This window comes from Erpetoichthys calabaricus, chromosome 18 (assembly GCF_900747795.2).
Source record: "Erpetoichthys calabaricus chromosome 18, fErpCal1.3, whole genome shotgun sequence".
Taxonomy (NCBI): Eukaryota; Metazoa; Chordata; class Cladistia; order Polypteriformes; family Polypteridae; genus Erpetoichthys; species Erpetoichthys calabaricus.
In genome coordinates, this window is record NC_041411.2 from 59228771 (window position 1) to 59243229 (window position 14459).

A 14459-nucleotide genomic window follows, 5' to 3' on the forward strand; every position below is an offset into this window, starting at 1 on the left:
GTGAACGTCAACACCTTCACATTAGACAGCATAGGTGTCAGCATAGGTGGATCTCCTTACAATAAAGCACTATTAACCGTTCAACTGCAGAAAAGGAAACATATTAACAGTGACTGCGATCCTCCTTATTACTTATCCATATTTCGCATGCTGAGAAAGAAACAAGTCATGAATACACGGTCACGTGTACAAAACGAAAAGGAAATGATAACAGGAACAAACACACGAACACGAAAGAAACAACAAAATAGACGGCTATGCAGCATAGGTGGATCTCATTACAATAAGGCACTATTAACCATTCAACCGCAGAAAAGGCTCCATATTAACAGTGAGTGCAATACTCCTTATTACTTATCCATATTTCTAAAAGATAAAATGTCTCGACTCCAAAAACGCAAAGCTCAACTAAAGCTTCTAACTAACGATGTACCTAAAAGTAAAAACTTTATGAACTGCATTAAATCCTACAATAGTTCATTTGCTTTTGCATATACCGGAGTAAATATCAGGCCACCAAAAGGCAATGGACCATACTGCTTTCGCATATGTGCACAAATACTGCATCGCATTGGAACAGTGCACCCTGAAACAAATCAACAACGCAAATATGCACAAATCTACATCCTAGATCCACATGACGCAAACTATCAATCAAAGTGCTGCATCGCAACAGGCACGGATTCAAAACGAAACACCTCCCGTCTCCGACATACGTTAACGGCAAGGAAGGCTACAACGGGCTTCTCACACAGCACAGGCAAATCGATTACAGCTCCAAAACAACACGTCCCAAATACTACACATGCAACAACGCGCCTCTCAAACGGCACAAGGAAAACATACACCAGGAAAATTCATTCGGATTAATGAATGTCATTTGCAATCATTGTCATTCAGTTCACTTCCCTGAAGAAACAACTGTCAATACAAGTTATACATTTACACGTTGTTGTCAAAAGGGTCAAATTAGACTGCCTTCTTTACATTCATATACTGAATATCTACAGAAGCTTATAATTGACGATGTACCTGAAAGTTAAATCTTTATCAACTACATTAGATCCTACAAATCGATATCCACTATGAACATTAATGGTGGCACTGCACGTGACATCCGTCTTGAAAAAATGTTGTTTATTGATGAATGTTCAATGGCATGAAGTCACTTACTCAACACCATTCATAAACTTCTACAAACGTTTATGAATAATAATATTCTATTTGGAGGAAAGGTACTTTTATGAGGAGGAGATTTTAGACAGTGATTAGCTATTCTTCCAGATGCCATGCACTCAGCTATTGTTCAGTGCACCTTAAAATACGCAGACAATTGGCATTACTTTCAAAAGATACAGTTAGTAAAAAAGATACGATGTCCAGAACCAAATCATAACAATTGCTTATTACAACTGAGAGATGGTACACTCACCAATACAGATGGACTTCATCCACATATTATTACAATTCCTCAAGCCTTTATCTGCGACGACTTAGTTACAGAGACATTTGGAACAGCAATCTCATTAGACCAAATGCCCCTTTTAACACAACGCACTATATTATGTCCAAAAAATATTAATGTGGAAAACATAAATACCCAAGTCATTCCATTACTTCCTGGAGAGACACAACTCTTTCTAAGCTCTGACAAACTTGACTCTGATCACAACAATAACCATCTTAAATGACCTTACAAGTTCTGAGCTGGAATTACCTTTTACACTTAAACGGCGTGTACAAAGACATTTTCAAATAAACCTTTACACTGTGCCACACACTTTATTGTTTGCTTTCTATTTGCATCATCTACACCGTCACACTATTCTATATCTCATTCATACATCACGCTCTTTGTCATTCCCAACACCAGGGGTTGGCGAGCGAAGCGAGCAGGGGGCGGAGCCCCCTAGTAGGTGAGAATGTTGACGAGGACAAGGCTGGAGATCACTCTGTCATGCTGATTGATTAGAATAGAGAGGTTCAATATTTGTGAAGAAGGCTTCAGGGCACCCAAGAAAGTCCAGCAAGTGCCAGGACCGTCTCCTAAAGTTGATTCAGCTGTGGGGCACCACCAGTGCAGAGCTTGCTCAGGAATGGCAGCAGGTAGGTGTGAGTGCACAGTGAGGCGAAGACTTCTGGAGGATGGCCTGGTGTCAGAAGGGCAGCAAAGAAGCCTCTTCTTTCCAAGATAAACATCAGGGGCAGACTGATATTCTGCAAAAAGTACAGGGATTGGACTGCTGAGGACTAGGGTAAAGTCCTTTTCTCTGATGAATCCCTTTTCCAATTGTTTGGGGCATCCGGAGAAAAGATTGTCTAGAGAAGAAAAGGTGAGCGCCAACAGCAGTCCTGTGTCATGCCAACAGTAAAGCATCCTGAGACCATTCATGTGTGGGGATGACTCTCACCCAAGGGAGTGAGCTCACTCACAATTTTACCTAAGAACACGGCCATGAATAAAGAATGGTACCAAAACATCCTTCAAGAGCAACTTCTCCCAACCATCCAAGAACAGTTTACTGACGAAAAATGCCTTTTCCAGCATGATGGAGCACTGTTCCAATAAGGCAAAAGTGACAACTAAGTGGCTCAGGGAACAAAACATCAGAATTTTAGGTCCATGACCATGAAAATCCTCAGACCTTAATCCCTTTGAGAACTTGTGGGTGGACAAACAAAAACCCACAAATTATGATAAACTCCGAGCATTGATTATGCAGTAATGGGCTACCATCAGTCAGGATTTGGCCCAGAAGTTGATTGACAGGATGCCAGGGCGAATTGCAAAGGTCTTGAAAAAGAATAAAGGGCCAACACTGCAAATATTGACTCTTTGCATACACTTAATGTAATTGCCAATAAAGGCCTTTGAAACTTATGAAATGCTTGTAATTCTACTTCAGTATACCATAGAAACATCTGACAAAAACATCTGATAACATTGAAGCATCAAACCTTGTGAAAACTGATACTTGTGTCATTCTCAAAATTTTTGGCAACTAATACCTTAGCAAGGTATTAGGAGTTCTATCATAGTACAACTACTGGTGCCTGTGGTGCTGCGACAAGAACAGTGCTTCTGCTGAGAAAAGTCTTAGTTGTTTCCTCTTATCTTTAACATAATATCTCAAACTGCTTTTGTTCCTTGCTAGCTAAACAGTTGGCAAACACTATTGAAGTCAGTGGTACATGACAATTTCATTCTCTTTTAAGGGAGTGATTGGAAAAGGACCCACTCTGAGCTTTACTTGAACTACTTATTGATGAGTGACATGTGTGCCTTTAGGGGGTATTTGCTTCTAATCAGACTTCCAGTCCTGAAGTAAGATTGATTATTTTTGTTTAATGACTAAAAGGAAAAATATGACCATTCCCTTCTTGGGTAAGCAGGAGCTATCTTGGTACCAAGTTGTAGTCTGTTCTGCTATAAATAATATAAGCTTGATTCAATTGATTAATTATACTTCTATGAGGGTAAAAATACTCTAAATTGAATTTTATTTCCAACTAGAAAGATGTATTTATTAAACCATCATTAATATCATTACATTAAGCACTATACTCTCTAGTGGTTAAAGAAACTGTATACTAATTAATTTTATGGTTTTAAGTTTTTCACTTTATAATAACCTTTTTGATGAATATGTAACTGTATGAATTTGATTCCCTTTTTAGTTTTGTTTTGTTTTAAAATATGTTTACATTACCACTGTGGACTTTAATAGGAAGAAAACACAAAAGTTGCAGAAATGAATCATTTTATTTATCTTTGAGACTCTTTAAAATAATTCACCCTAATATTTAAGATAAAGACAAATATGTTTCAAGTCATCCTCAGTACATTTACACTACATTTCTGAAAACAAAAAATGATCTGATTTAACATGGTTGTGATGAAATCTTATAAGTACTGTCTTATATAAATTTGCATTTAAATAAATGCAGCATGTGTTCCTACAATAGCTAGCAATGTGGAAAGTGAGAAAGATATGTCAGTTTCAATGCAATGGCTGAGTTTATGAGTGAAAGTTGACAACTTTAAAACACAGAGTTATACCAATAAAAATACAGATACAGACCTATCCCCAACCAATTCTTCATGCTTCTGGCCTTTCCTCTTGCTCCAAGAGTATATCCACCAAGTTTTTCATTACCACATAATATATGTGTCAACAATATCCCAATTTAAGGTTAATGTTTCCTTATCCTTGCCTTAAAGGACTTGGGAAACTCTTTCTGTCTTCCCTTCCTGACTGGTACAATGAGGCTGTCCAAATGCTATCCTCATTTTCCTCACGAAAATCAACCAACACATTAGCTTGCACTCCATTAATTGCAGTAGCTGCTGCTTTTTTGACCTGCCGGTACCTCTTGATCAGTCCTGGAATCCCTGTAACTAATATTGTATGGAAGGCTTTGATCTTCAATTAGATTTCTTTACCACTGGTGTGGTGGATCCTAGATTCACTGCTATGACAAACACCAACAAACAACCAGCCAGAGCTTCTTGCAACTGAATCTACCCTTCGGGCAGGCACTCTTCACATTTTGGTGGCCTGAATAAAAAAGTGATTTCTTAATGTAGAAAGTTAGATGTAGTCAAATATTAATCAAAAATATTTATTTTCCAAACACAAATAGCAACAGTCATACATAAATTATTCAGCAATTAGGGGCAATTATCAACATCAATCAACATAAATATGCATTCAGTTCTAATTGGATTGAAACTTGTATGAACAATATGAAGAATTTAAAACCTGAATCAGTCAGTGTCAGATTCTGAATCTGTGATCTCAACTAAAATCACAAATGAGAGAGTGCCCCTCAGCGTTGAGGGCACAGCTTCATCAGCTTCTTTCCTTTGCTCATGTGCATTAGTCTCCACATTTCTGCTCTTTGATCATGCTGAGGTGTCATGTTTCAGGTGTCTTAAACCTTCTCCAGAATGCATTCAGGAACTTTTTGCCATATAGTCAGATATTTCTGAATTCTTCTGCTTTGTGGCGGTCTGCTGCTCTTTCTCTGTTCCCTGTTCTTCATTCTGACCTGTTGGTTTAAGCTGAAAGAAGAGCTGGAATATTTGCATAAATACGTGTGGTGCCTCCTTCTCAAATTTTCACACAAACACACGTGTCAGTGATTTTGCAGGCTATAACTTAATTAGTTTCATGGCCCATGCAAGCTCTACAGAGCTCCTAAAGGAACATAGACAAACAAAAAAGTCCTTATAAACTTTCTTGTGAGCTTGAGAAAGTTTTGCATGCACACGTGAAACTGTAAAGGATTTTTTTGTTTGCGCGTGTTCCTTTAGGGGCTCAATAAAACTCTTATCACTTAGCAACAGTAAATAAATGAATTGAGAACTACACAACTTTACAGTGGGTGTCAATAATACACCAATTGTGATTGCCAAGTATCATGTTGTAATAATTTGGCTGGAGACTGAGAGGGCCAACGTGGCTGGACAGCTGCTAAGCACCGTGTTGCATTGTTCCCGCACACTGTGCTGTTCCTTTTCATCTTCACACTTGCCGATTGTATGTAAATACAATTAATCCGTTCCAGACCATACGAACAAAGTTTTTAAGCACAAATGTAGTTAATTAAACCATAGAATGCACAGCGTAATAGTAAACTAAATGTAAAAACATTGAATAACACTGAGAAAACCTTGAACAACAGAGAAAACTAACACTGCAATAGTTCGCTACCACCTGCTGGCTAAAACACTTTTTTTTAATGAGTTTTAAGCACAGGGAAAAACATGAACATTTGAAAAAATCCGTAATTTAATAAACCACCAAGAAAAGTAACATTGCAACAATGCACGCTACAAACCGATCGCTGTAAACAGAAGTGAAAACAAAAACAAGCTCAGTGCATTCTTTAACTGCCTTCCTACCTTATGCGTCGCTCTGCCTGTGTGTCTCTCTCTTGTGCACCAGTGTGTGTGTCTCTCTCTCTCTCGCGCACCTGTGTGTGTGTGTGTCTCTCTCTCTCGCGCGCGCCTGTGTGCGTGTGTTTCTCTTTCGCACGCCTGTGTGTATGTGTGTGTCTCTCTCGTGTGTGAGACGCTCTCTCTCTCTCTTGCTCGCTGCAAAGGAAATGCACAGGGAGAGACTGAACATGTACAAACCGAAAGGGAAACTGGCTTGTTCGTATACCGAGTGTGTGGTCGTGAACAGATACAAAAGTTTTTGGTCGTAAACCGATTTGTACGTGTTCCGAGACGTTCGTGAACCGAGGTTCCACTGTATATGTTTCTGCAGACAAATCATCATGATTAAAAACCTGTTTGTTCCATAATCATTTTTTTTTCTTCATTCAAATAGCAAGTCATGAGAGCGGACAAAATGAATAAAGGAGAGAATTTGGTTTCACTCAGAGTATAATTTCAGGTAGCCTGTCGGGAAGGGTGGTGTTACATTTTGATAGCCTGATGGGAAAAGTTAATAGCCTCGGGATGTCGGTATACCAATTTTGTGAGCCCTGCTGTGGATTCTCCGTCCAAGTCTGCTTGCCTCAAGTGGTAATCAGTTGACAATTCTTTACTTTGCTTTACGTATCCACACCATATTGTCTCAAATTACAACGGTACAAGTTTGATATTTGATACTTCGTTCAGGGTAGTCAGTACCAAATACATTTAGAAACACCCTTGTGGTTGAACATGGTGTTCATTATTAACAAACCATAACAAGCACATAAGTCCAATAATAATTCACCTCCTGAGAAAGATCAGACAGGGTATTACTCCATATCATGATTCTCCTGGGATCTCTTATGCAGCAGGACTTCAGAGACAGAAGATTATACTATTTCAATCTCCAAACCCAGTGTTTCTAAAAAGACAAATTCGTTTTTTGGTGTGTAAATGGACATAACACTAGATTTTTTACTCTCTGTAGCTCCAAAGTGCATTGAGGTGAAACTGTTGTTCATGGAACAAACTCCTGAGAACTTGGGAGTAGGCTCGCATTTTTTCCTTAACTTCTTATGCACCAAGAGGTTTTTGGCATTATTGCACCTAAATTACATATCAAAAAATAAATGGGTATTACTCATGTATTGTAATAAAGGAGGTGCAAATGACAGAAGAGAGTAATCCACCTTAGATTTTAAAAAGAAAGTATTTATTGTATATGATTAAAAATCTTTGTTTATACCAATATCAATTAAGTAAAACACCAAAAAAAATTTGTTTCTTTAGGGATTTCTCTCCAAAAAACTGGAAGCTATAATATATAACCAAGACATCTGATGACACACAATCCTGGAATCAAGTTTCTTTTGTGCCCCAATTTGTAAGCTACCATTGTACCAAGTTCAGATGTCATATCCCATAGCATTGCAAAGTTGTATTGTTTGACACAAGGTGTCCCCCTCTTTGGCAACATTGAGTCTCTTCCACAGTCTGTCAAAACAAGTATTTCAGTTGTAATTATGTATTTTTTAGTCAAAAATGTACATATACATACAAATATTTTATATCACTCTGAAGCACCAAGTGTTGTTTTAATAATGCAGGAGAGTGCAGATAACATTGAAACTCATGATTTATTTGAAAGAATACATCTTTTGTTATTGTGAGGGATGGATACCATTCTTACCCAAGCAAATGCATTTTGTGAGCCGGGATGCACTTGAGTTGGAAGGACAGGGGGAGTCAGCTTACACAGGGCATTGTCTCCCCCAGGACTTTAGATGGCAGCAAGCCCTGGATTGGATTCCCACATGCATGTCCACAAGGCATGCTGGGTATTGTAGTCCCGGGGGACAGCCTTGTTGGGTCCCATGGGGGCCATTGGGAGAGCTGTGGGATTCAGGAATACCTACTCCTTAGGGCTTCAACTTCACCAGAAGTGCTTTGAAGCTGCAGTGTCACATCACCAGAAGCATTCCTAGGGATTACATAAATTGAGCTATTTGCCTCATATCAATGAGCCAGAGTTGGGAGGAGGAGGAGGAGGAGGACGACAACGCTTGTGTGGTGGAGCGGAGGAGACAGTGACAGAGAGAGAAGGAAGAAAAGTGTTGTAATATATTGTGATTTTGCTTAATTGTGCTTGTGCTGTGGTGGGAAACACTTGGGGATTTATTGATTTTGATTGACTTGTGGGTTTATTGCATCGCCCAGTACACAAAGAACTTTGAAATATGGTGGTGCATTGCTGGACAGATTAAGGCAACTCCAGAACAAGAAGAAGACCATACTTGCTTGGTAAGAGTGGTTACAGAACCAGTGATCTGCATAAAGGTGAATCAGTCTATATATAGCCAGCATTTTTAAATCTAAGCTTCTTCATTGCCAGAGCAGGTGTCCTTCATGTTCCAAGATCCTGTTTCCATAGCCAAAGTCTAGTCAACCTGAATCTGTCCCATCATTGCCTTTTGCTCAAATTCAACTCTTATACCTCTCATGAAGATCCCAATATCTCCATTCCAAGTAAGGTTTTCTTTGATTCAGTTGTAACTGTAATATGGGTCATTTATTGATTATACTTTGTCTTCCACCTTCCTTTAGATCAATATGTCGTTGTCCAAAACAAATGCCATCTCCCTATCACAAGGACATAGTTTCAGACAACATAGCACCAAGCATCATAGAGTGACATAAGCCTCCAACTATGCCAAGGTCACAATCCTAAGAGGGGTGCATATTACCATTTCTTATATGTAATCTTCAAGATAGCACAAAAGATATGCTGCTAAAATGAGAAGTTGGTAGTACAGTTAACAACCCAATGTCCATTTAATTTTTCTATTTCATTTCTGAAGAACAGAACATATTTGATTTGACCATTGAATCTGAGGTGCATAGTCTTAATAACCATATCAAATTAATCTAATTGCATATTTCACATAACTCTAACATATTTTTACAGTCACTTCTTATCCCTAGATTTAACATAAGTATAATAAGGAATACATCTGGTATCAGCGAGTAACTGTCACCTTACAGCTATGCCAGATTATTTTAGGAAGTTCAGGACGTTTGCTCTATGAACCCATATTCAGTATATCCAGCTCTGTTAAATCACACATTTTGGTAAGGCTGCTTTTTAGAACTTGACAAGCCTATTACGTAGGCTGTGAATCTCAAATTAAAAATGTAGTTGCTTTTCTTATCCTCCTCAGATATATTCTTTGTGAAAGTTAATTATTTGATGATTCACCTCCTGCTGTGAACCTCTTGTTGTGAGACCAAAAAAAAAAAAAACTGATTTGTGCCCAGATTGTGACTAAATCTAATCAGTTCCCTCTAAAGTTTATTAAAGTCCTTTATTTTGTTTGTTTCTAGGCTGGAAAGCTAGCTATTGAAAGAGGATGGGCAATCAATGTTGGTAAGAGAAACTTCTATAAGTATTACCTGTATGTTAAGCAGGTAGGTCTGTATCCAGAGATAAAATGATATTGGAGTGATTAATTGCTAAATAAAATGTAAAGTAATTCTTATCTAAGACTGAAAATGAGAGACCTTTTTTACCCAGAGCAAAAGTGTCAGTGGAACAAAAGTGCCTGGATGAGAAACCTGTAATTGTTAAAGTAGTTACCAGCTAACTTAACTGGAGCAAAAGACTAAATACCTTCCCTCATTAAAATATTTTGCTGTCATTACAGATGTGTTGTCTTATGTCTTACTCAATTCCATGTTGAGAGGTTCTATCAATCAAACAGGGCATCTAGAAAAGCAAATGCATTTTGTGAGAAAATGTTTATTTCACTGCCAGAGAGCACATAGGTGATGTGACTGTGGAAACCTAGGACATTCACATTTGCATTTCTGTTATTTTCAATTATCCAGGCTACTAGAAATATATTAGTACTTTTCAGATACATATTTGTCATTATGAATTAAACTTTAAATCAACACCCTAAATTGTTCACAAGCTGTAGTGATTTCTGCTTTTCTGTGATGATAGTTGGCATTCATATGTATTTTAAATAATTATGGGTGGCATACTTAGTCACCAAAATAGAGAAAACAAAAGAGAAGAAGCTCTGACATAGTCTACATTTTTTAAATATAATTGTAGAACGTACTGGTTAAAATTACAAAACAGCTGGTCAATGACCAATATGGTATGTGTGACATGATATTAGTATAAATATGAGTTAAAAGAGGGCCTGCTTCAGCATGCATCTGCGAAACAAAAAAAAAAAAGTTGGAAGATTAATCCGAGGCTAAGCAATAAAGGAAAAAAGAACAAAACATTAAATCTTAAAAGTAAATGCATGAAATAAAATAGTAGGTAAAATATATAATTGATCAAAGCAAGGAAAAGAGAATGGAACAAAATTAGAGAAACTTAAAATGGTGGGTGCTGAAAGTAGCAGTCAAAAAATATAAAGGCTGAATTCACAGGGTTAGTTATTTGTTCAGTGAGGAAATGTGTGAACCAGTTTTAAGAATGAGTTGAGCTGTTGTGTTTTGACATACATCTTTGAAACATTGTCAGGAAACACTCACCAACATAGAAATTAAATATGCTCCACTAAGCTTGAAAAATGTTTATAAGATACTTCCTGAATCACTCTGTAAACCCACCCGTTTACCTTATATAAATGGAAAGCACTTTTCTGCAGGAAACACAATAAATTATTATTTTATTAAAAGTCATAAGGCCTGCTTTGCAGTATTGAAGCTTTTAGAGAGACAAGCAATGTCTGAATTGTTGGGAGATACAGTTGCATTTGATAAAGTACAGTGCATCCGGAAAGTATTCACAGCGTATCACTTTTTCCACATTTTGTTTTGTTACAGCCTTATTCCAAAATGGATTAAATTCATTTTTTTCCCTCAGAATTCTACACACAACACCCCATAATGACAACGTGAAAAATAGTTTACTTGAGGTTTTTGCAAATTTATTAAAAATAAAAAAACTGAGAAATCACATGTACATAAGTATTCACAGCCTTTGCTCAATACTTTGTTGATGCACCTTTGGCAGCAATTACAGCCTCAAGTCTTTTTGAATATGATGCCACAAGCTTGGCACACCTATCCTTGGCCAGTTTCGCCCATTCCTCTTTGCAGCACCTCTCAAGCTCCATCAGGTTGGATGGAAACCGTCGGTGCACAGCCATTTTAAGATCTCTCCAGAGATGTTCAATCGGATTCAAGTCTGGGCTCTGGCTGGGCCACTCAAGGACATTCACAGAGTTGTTCTGGAGCCACTCCTTTGATATCTTGGCTGTGTGCTTTGGGTCGTTGTCCTGCTGAAAGATTAACCGTCGCCCCAGACTGAGGTCAAGAGTGCTCTGGAGCAGGTTTTCATCCAGGATGTCTCTGTACATTGCTGCAGTCATTTTTCCCTTTCCCTTGCTGCAGAGATGGTTGTCCTTATGGAAGGTTCTCCTCTCTCCACAGAGGACCTCTGGAGCTCTGACAGAGTGACCATCGGGTTCTTGGTCACCTCCCTGACTAAGGCCCTTCTCCCCCGATCGCTGAGTTTAGATGGCCGGCCAGCTCTAGGAAGAGTCCTGGTGGTTTCAAACTTCTTCCGCTTACGGATGATGGAGGCCACTGTGCTCATTGGGACCTTCAAAGCAGCAGAAATTTTTCTGTAACCTTCCCCAGATTTGTGCCTCGAGACAATCCTGTCTCGGAGGTCTACAGACAATTCCTTTGACTTCATGCTTGGTTTGTGCTCTGACATGAACTGTCAACTGTGGGACCTTGTATAGCCAGGTGTGTGCCTTTCCAAATCATGTCCAATCAACTGAATTTACCACAGGTGGACTCCAATTAAGCTGCAGAAACATCTCAAGGATGATCAGGGGAAACAGGATGCACCTGAGCTCAATTTTGAGCTTCATGGCAAAGGCTGTGAATACTTATGTACATGTGCTTTCTCAATATTTTTATTTTTTAATAAATTTGCAAAAATCTCAAGTAAACTTTTTTCACGTTGTCATTATGGGGTGTTGTGTGTAGAATTCTGAGGAAAAAAATGAATTTAATCCATTTTGGAATAAGGCTGTAACATAACAATGTGGAAAAAGTGATGCGCTGTGAATACTTTCCGGATGCACTGTAGCTCCTTTAGTTGCATACAGTGCTAAGATGGGACAGGGGTTCTTGATCATAAAGGGAGCTATGAACAAGATGTTTGCATAGGTTATTTGGGAATTTGAACAAAATGCTCCTGAGAAATGGTCATTCTGTAAAATAGGAAGATTATTATTTCTGTAGGCTTTTGCAGACTTTAATTTGGCCTTTCAATGTTTGGTACTAAATAGAGGTTTACGTCTTGTAATCTTGCTCTTTATTAACCCCCTAACAAAGTTTGCTGCACAGGGTACAGAAGAAAAATTTTTTGATTTGAAATACTTCTTTGAAACCTTGTCAGAAAACACTCACAGACAAGATGAAAAGTATGCTCCATCCATCCATCCATTTTCCAACCCGCTGAATCTGAACACAGGGTCACGGGGGTCTGCTGGAGCCAATCCCAGCCAACATAGGGCACAAGGCAGGAACCAATCCCGGGCAGGGTGCCAACCCACTGCAGAAAAGTATGCTCCAATAAACTTAATATTTGTCTCTACTGTCATCAGACTGGCCACTGAAACTATCCTCCTCACTGGGGTCAGTAAAGGCACACATTGTCTTCCACGCCAATTCTTAACATCTCCAGTTTGTGAATATGCGGGTTCGCTCCATGCTCCCACCTTGCTTCTGGGAGGTATTGAACCCGACGCCGTTGGTAATGTCACTGATGAGCTGGACAGTGAGGCACAAACAATGAAGCAAGGGGATGGTGCAAAAAGTGCCAAGTCCTTTTATTTAAAATCAACAAAATCAAAATGTCCAAAATAAATTGCAGTGCTTCACAAACAAGTCAATAAATAATCCATAAAAACGAGTGATAGGTGGAGGTTAAAATCCAATAGAAGAAAAAAAAATCCCTTTAAAAAAACAATGAGGTTAAAATAACTGCTGGAAGCAGTCTCTTTTGAAAATCCGGTGCATCATTTTTTAACCCGGCCATTCAACTGCTTCTCCCTTCCGGGCCCCTCAACAGGGGAGTCGCCCAACCAGCCAAATGCAGCTCCCCTCATTACTGGTCTGGTAGCCGTCTGATCCTTGGCTACGTCGGGCTCCAGCTGGACCGAGACTTGGGTTCCTTTCCCCAGTGGCCAAGGTGCTCACTCTGGGGCTTTACACACCCAAAGCCTCCACAACTGCCACTGCTTTCTTGGCCTTACGCGGCGAGCCGTCCATGATCCTGGTCACTCCTGCTGCTCTGAAAAGCTCAGCAGGAGTGACCCAATCCATCCACCCTGAGTGTTGGCCAAACATTCCCTCAAGGCTCTCCTTCCAGCTGCCTGCCTCTGCTCAAGCAAGCCTACTGTTTCTCGCTCGTTCGCACCAGCTCCCCTTCTCCAGCCTTCTTCTTCCTTAAACTTCGTCCATTTCTTTCTCTCATTTCTTTTCTTTTTTCTTCCCCTTAGCCGCCTCGCACTTCTATTTATTACGGGGACGTGGATCAGATGTGGCAATTAGCAGCTCCCTGCGCCAAACACGGATGCGGATGACTCCTCACCTGTGCACTTAAGTGAGGACCGTCCACATCATGAATCACGCAAGAACTGCTCTGGGCACACTTACCACACCCCCTCTCTAAGCCACAATTGCGCAGATTATTTATTTTAACAAAAAGTGGCCTTTTTGACGTGAGCTGTGGACCCGCTACACCACACAGTTGCTTTAAACTTGTTGTTTCCTTAATAGTGGAAATTAACATTTTTCAACTTTTTAGCAATTTTCTCAGGTCAACAACCATTTGTCATATATCAGTGCTGTGTTAACAAGTTCTTCCCATTGTCTGTATGTCACCTCATATTTATATCTCAGTGAAAACTGGAAGTCATGGCTGACCACTAAAGTTTTCCTGTTCACTCAGGTTAATTTACAAATGTAAAATATTAATGGGACTGTACTTCAGTTAGATTTTACTTCTGACATTCTAGTGGTGCCAGTAATTGTGGCACACATTTGAGAAAAGTATTTGTTTTATGATGAGAATTTCTTTTTCTTTTCTGTTGTTTTAAGTCAATTAAAAGTTAGATTTTTGTTAATATTTGGATTTTTTCATTTGCATGTGTATGTATTATGGCTCTGATTTAATTCTTCCTTTGTTTTAGCATTAAATTACTTGAATAAGTAGAATAAGTTACTTGTGGTTAGTTTTCTTGCCTTCCTGTTCTTTGGTGCCTTCTCACAACAGAGAGAAGAGGAGATGCTTGTGCAACCAATATAAAAAGAAAAATCTGACCAATGAAAACACCTGTATGTCAAATGCTATGACACTGGGATTGCTTCAAAAAATGACTACTCTGAAATGTTAAACCATGCACAACATGCACAGAAAAATCTGTACATATTTTTTTTTGTTTTTGTCCTATTTAAATTTTCGTGTGACATCAATATTTGTTGTGTGTAA

General features: G+C 38.9%; 1 protein-coding gene across 3 annotated transcripts in view; it reads left to right on the plus strand.

Annotated features, from left to right (window-relative positions):
• Positions 1-14459, plus strand: part of hdac11 (histone deacetylase 11) — a 217149-nt gene that overhangs the window by 88134 nt on the left and 114556 nt on the right. For all 3 annotated transcript variants that reach the window (XM_051921512.1, XM_051921513.1, XM_028824035.2), the window contains exon 6: positions 9308-9350. In XM_051921512.1, coding sequence (XP_051777472.1) covers positions 9308-9350 — 43 coding nt within the window. The remainder of the gene's footprint in view (positions 1-9307; positions 9351-14459) is intronic.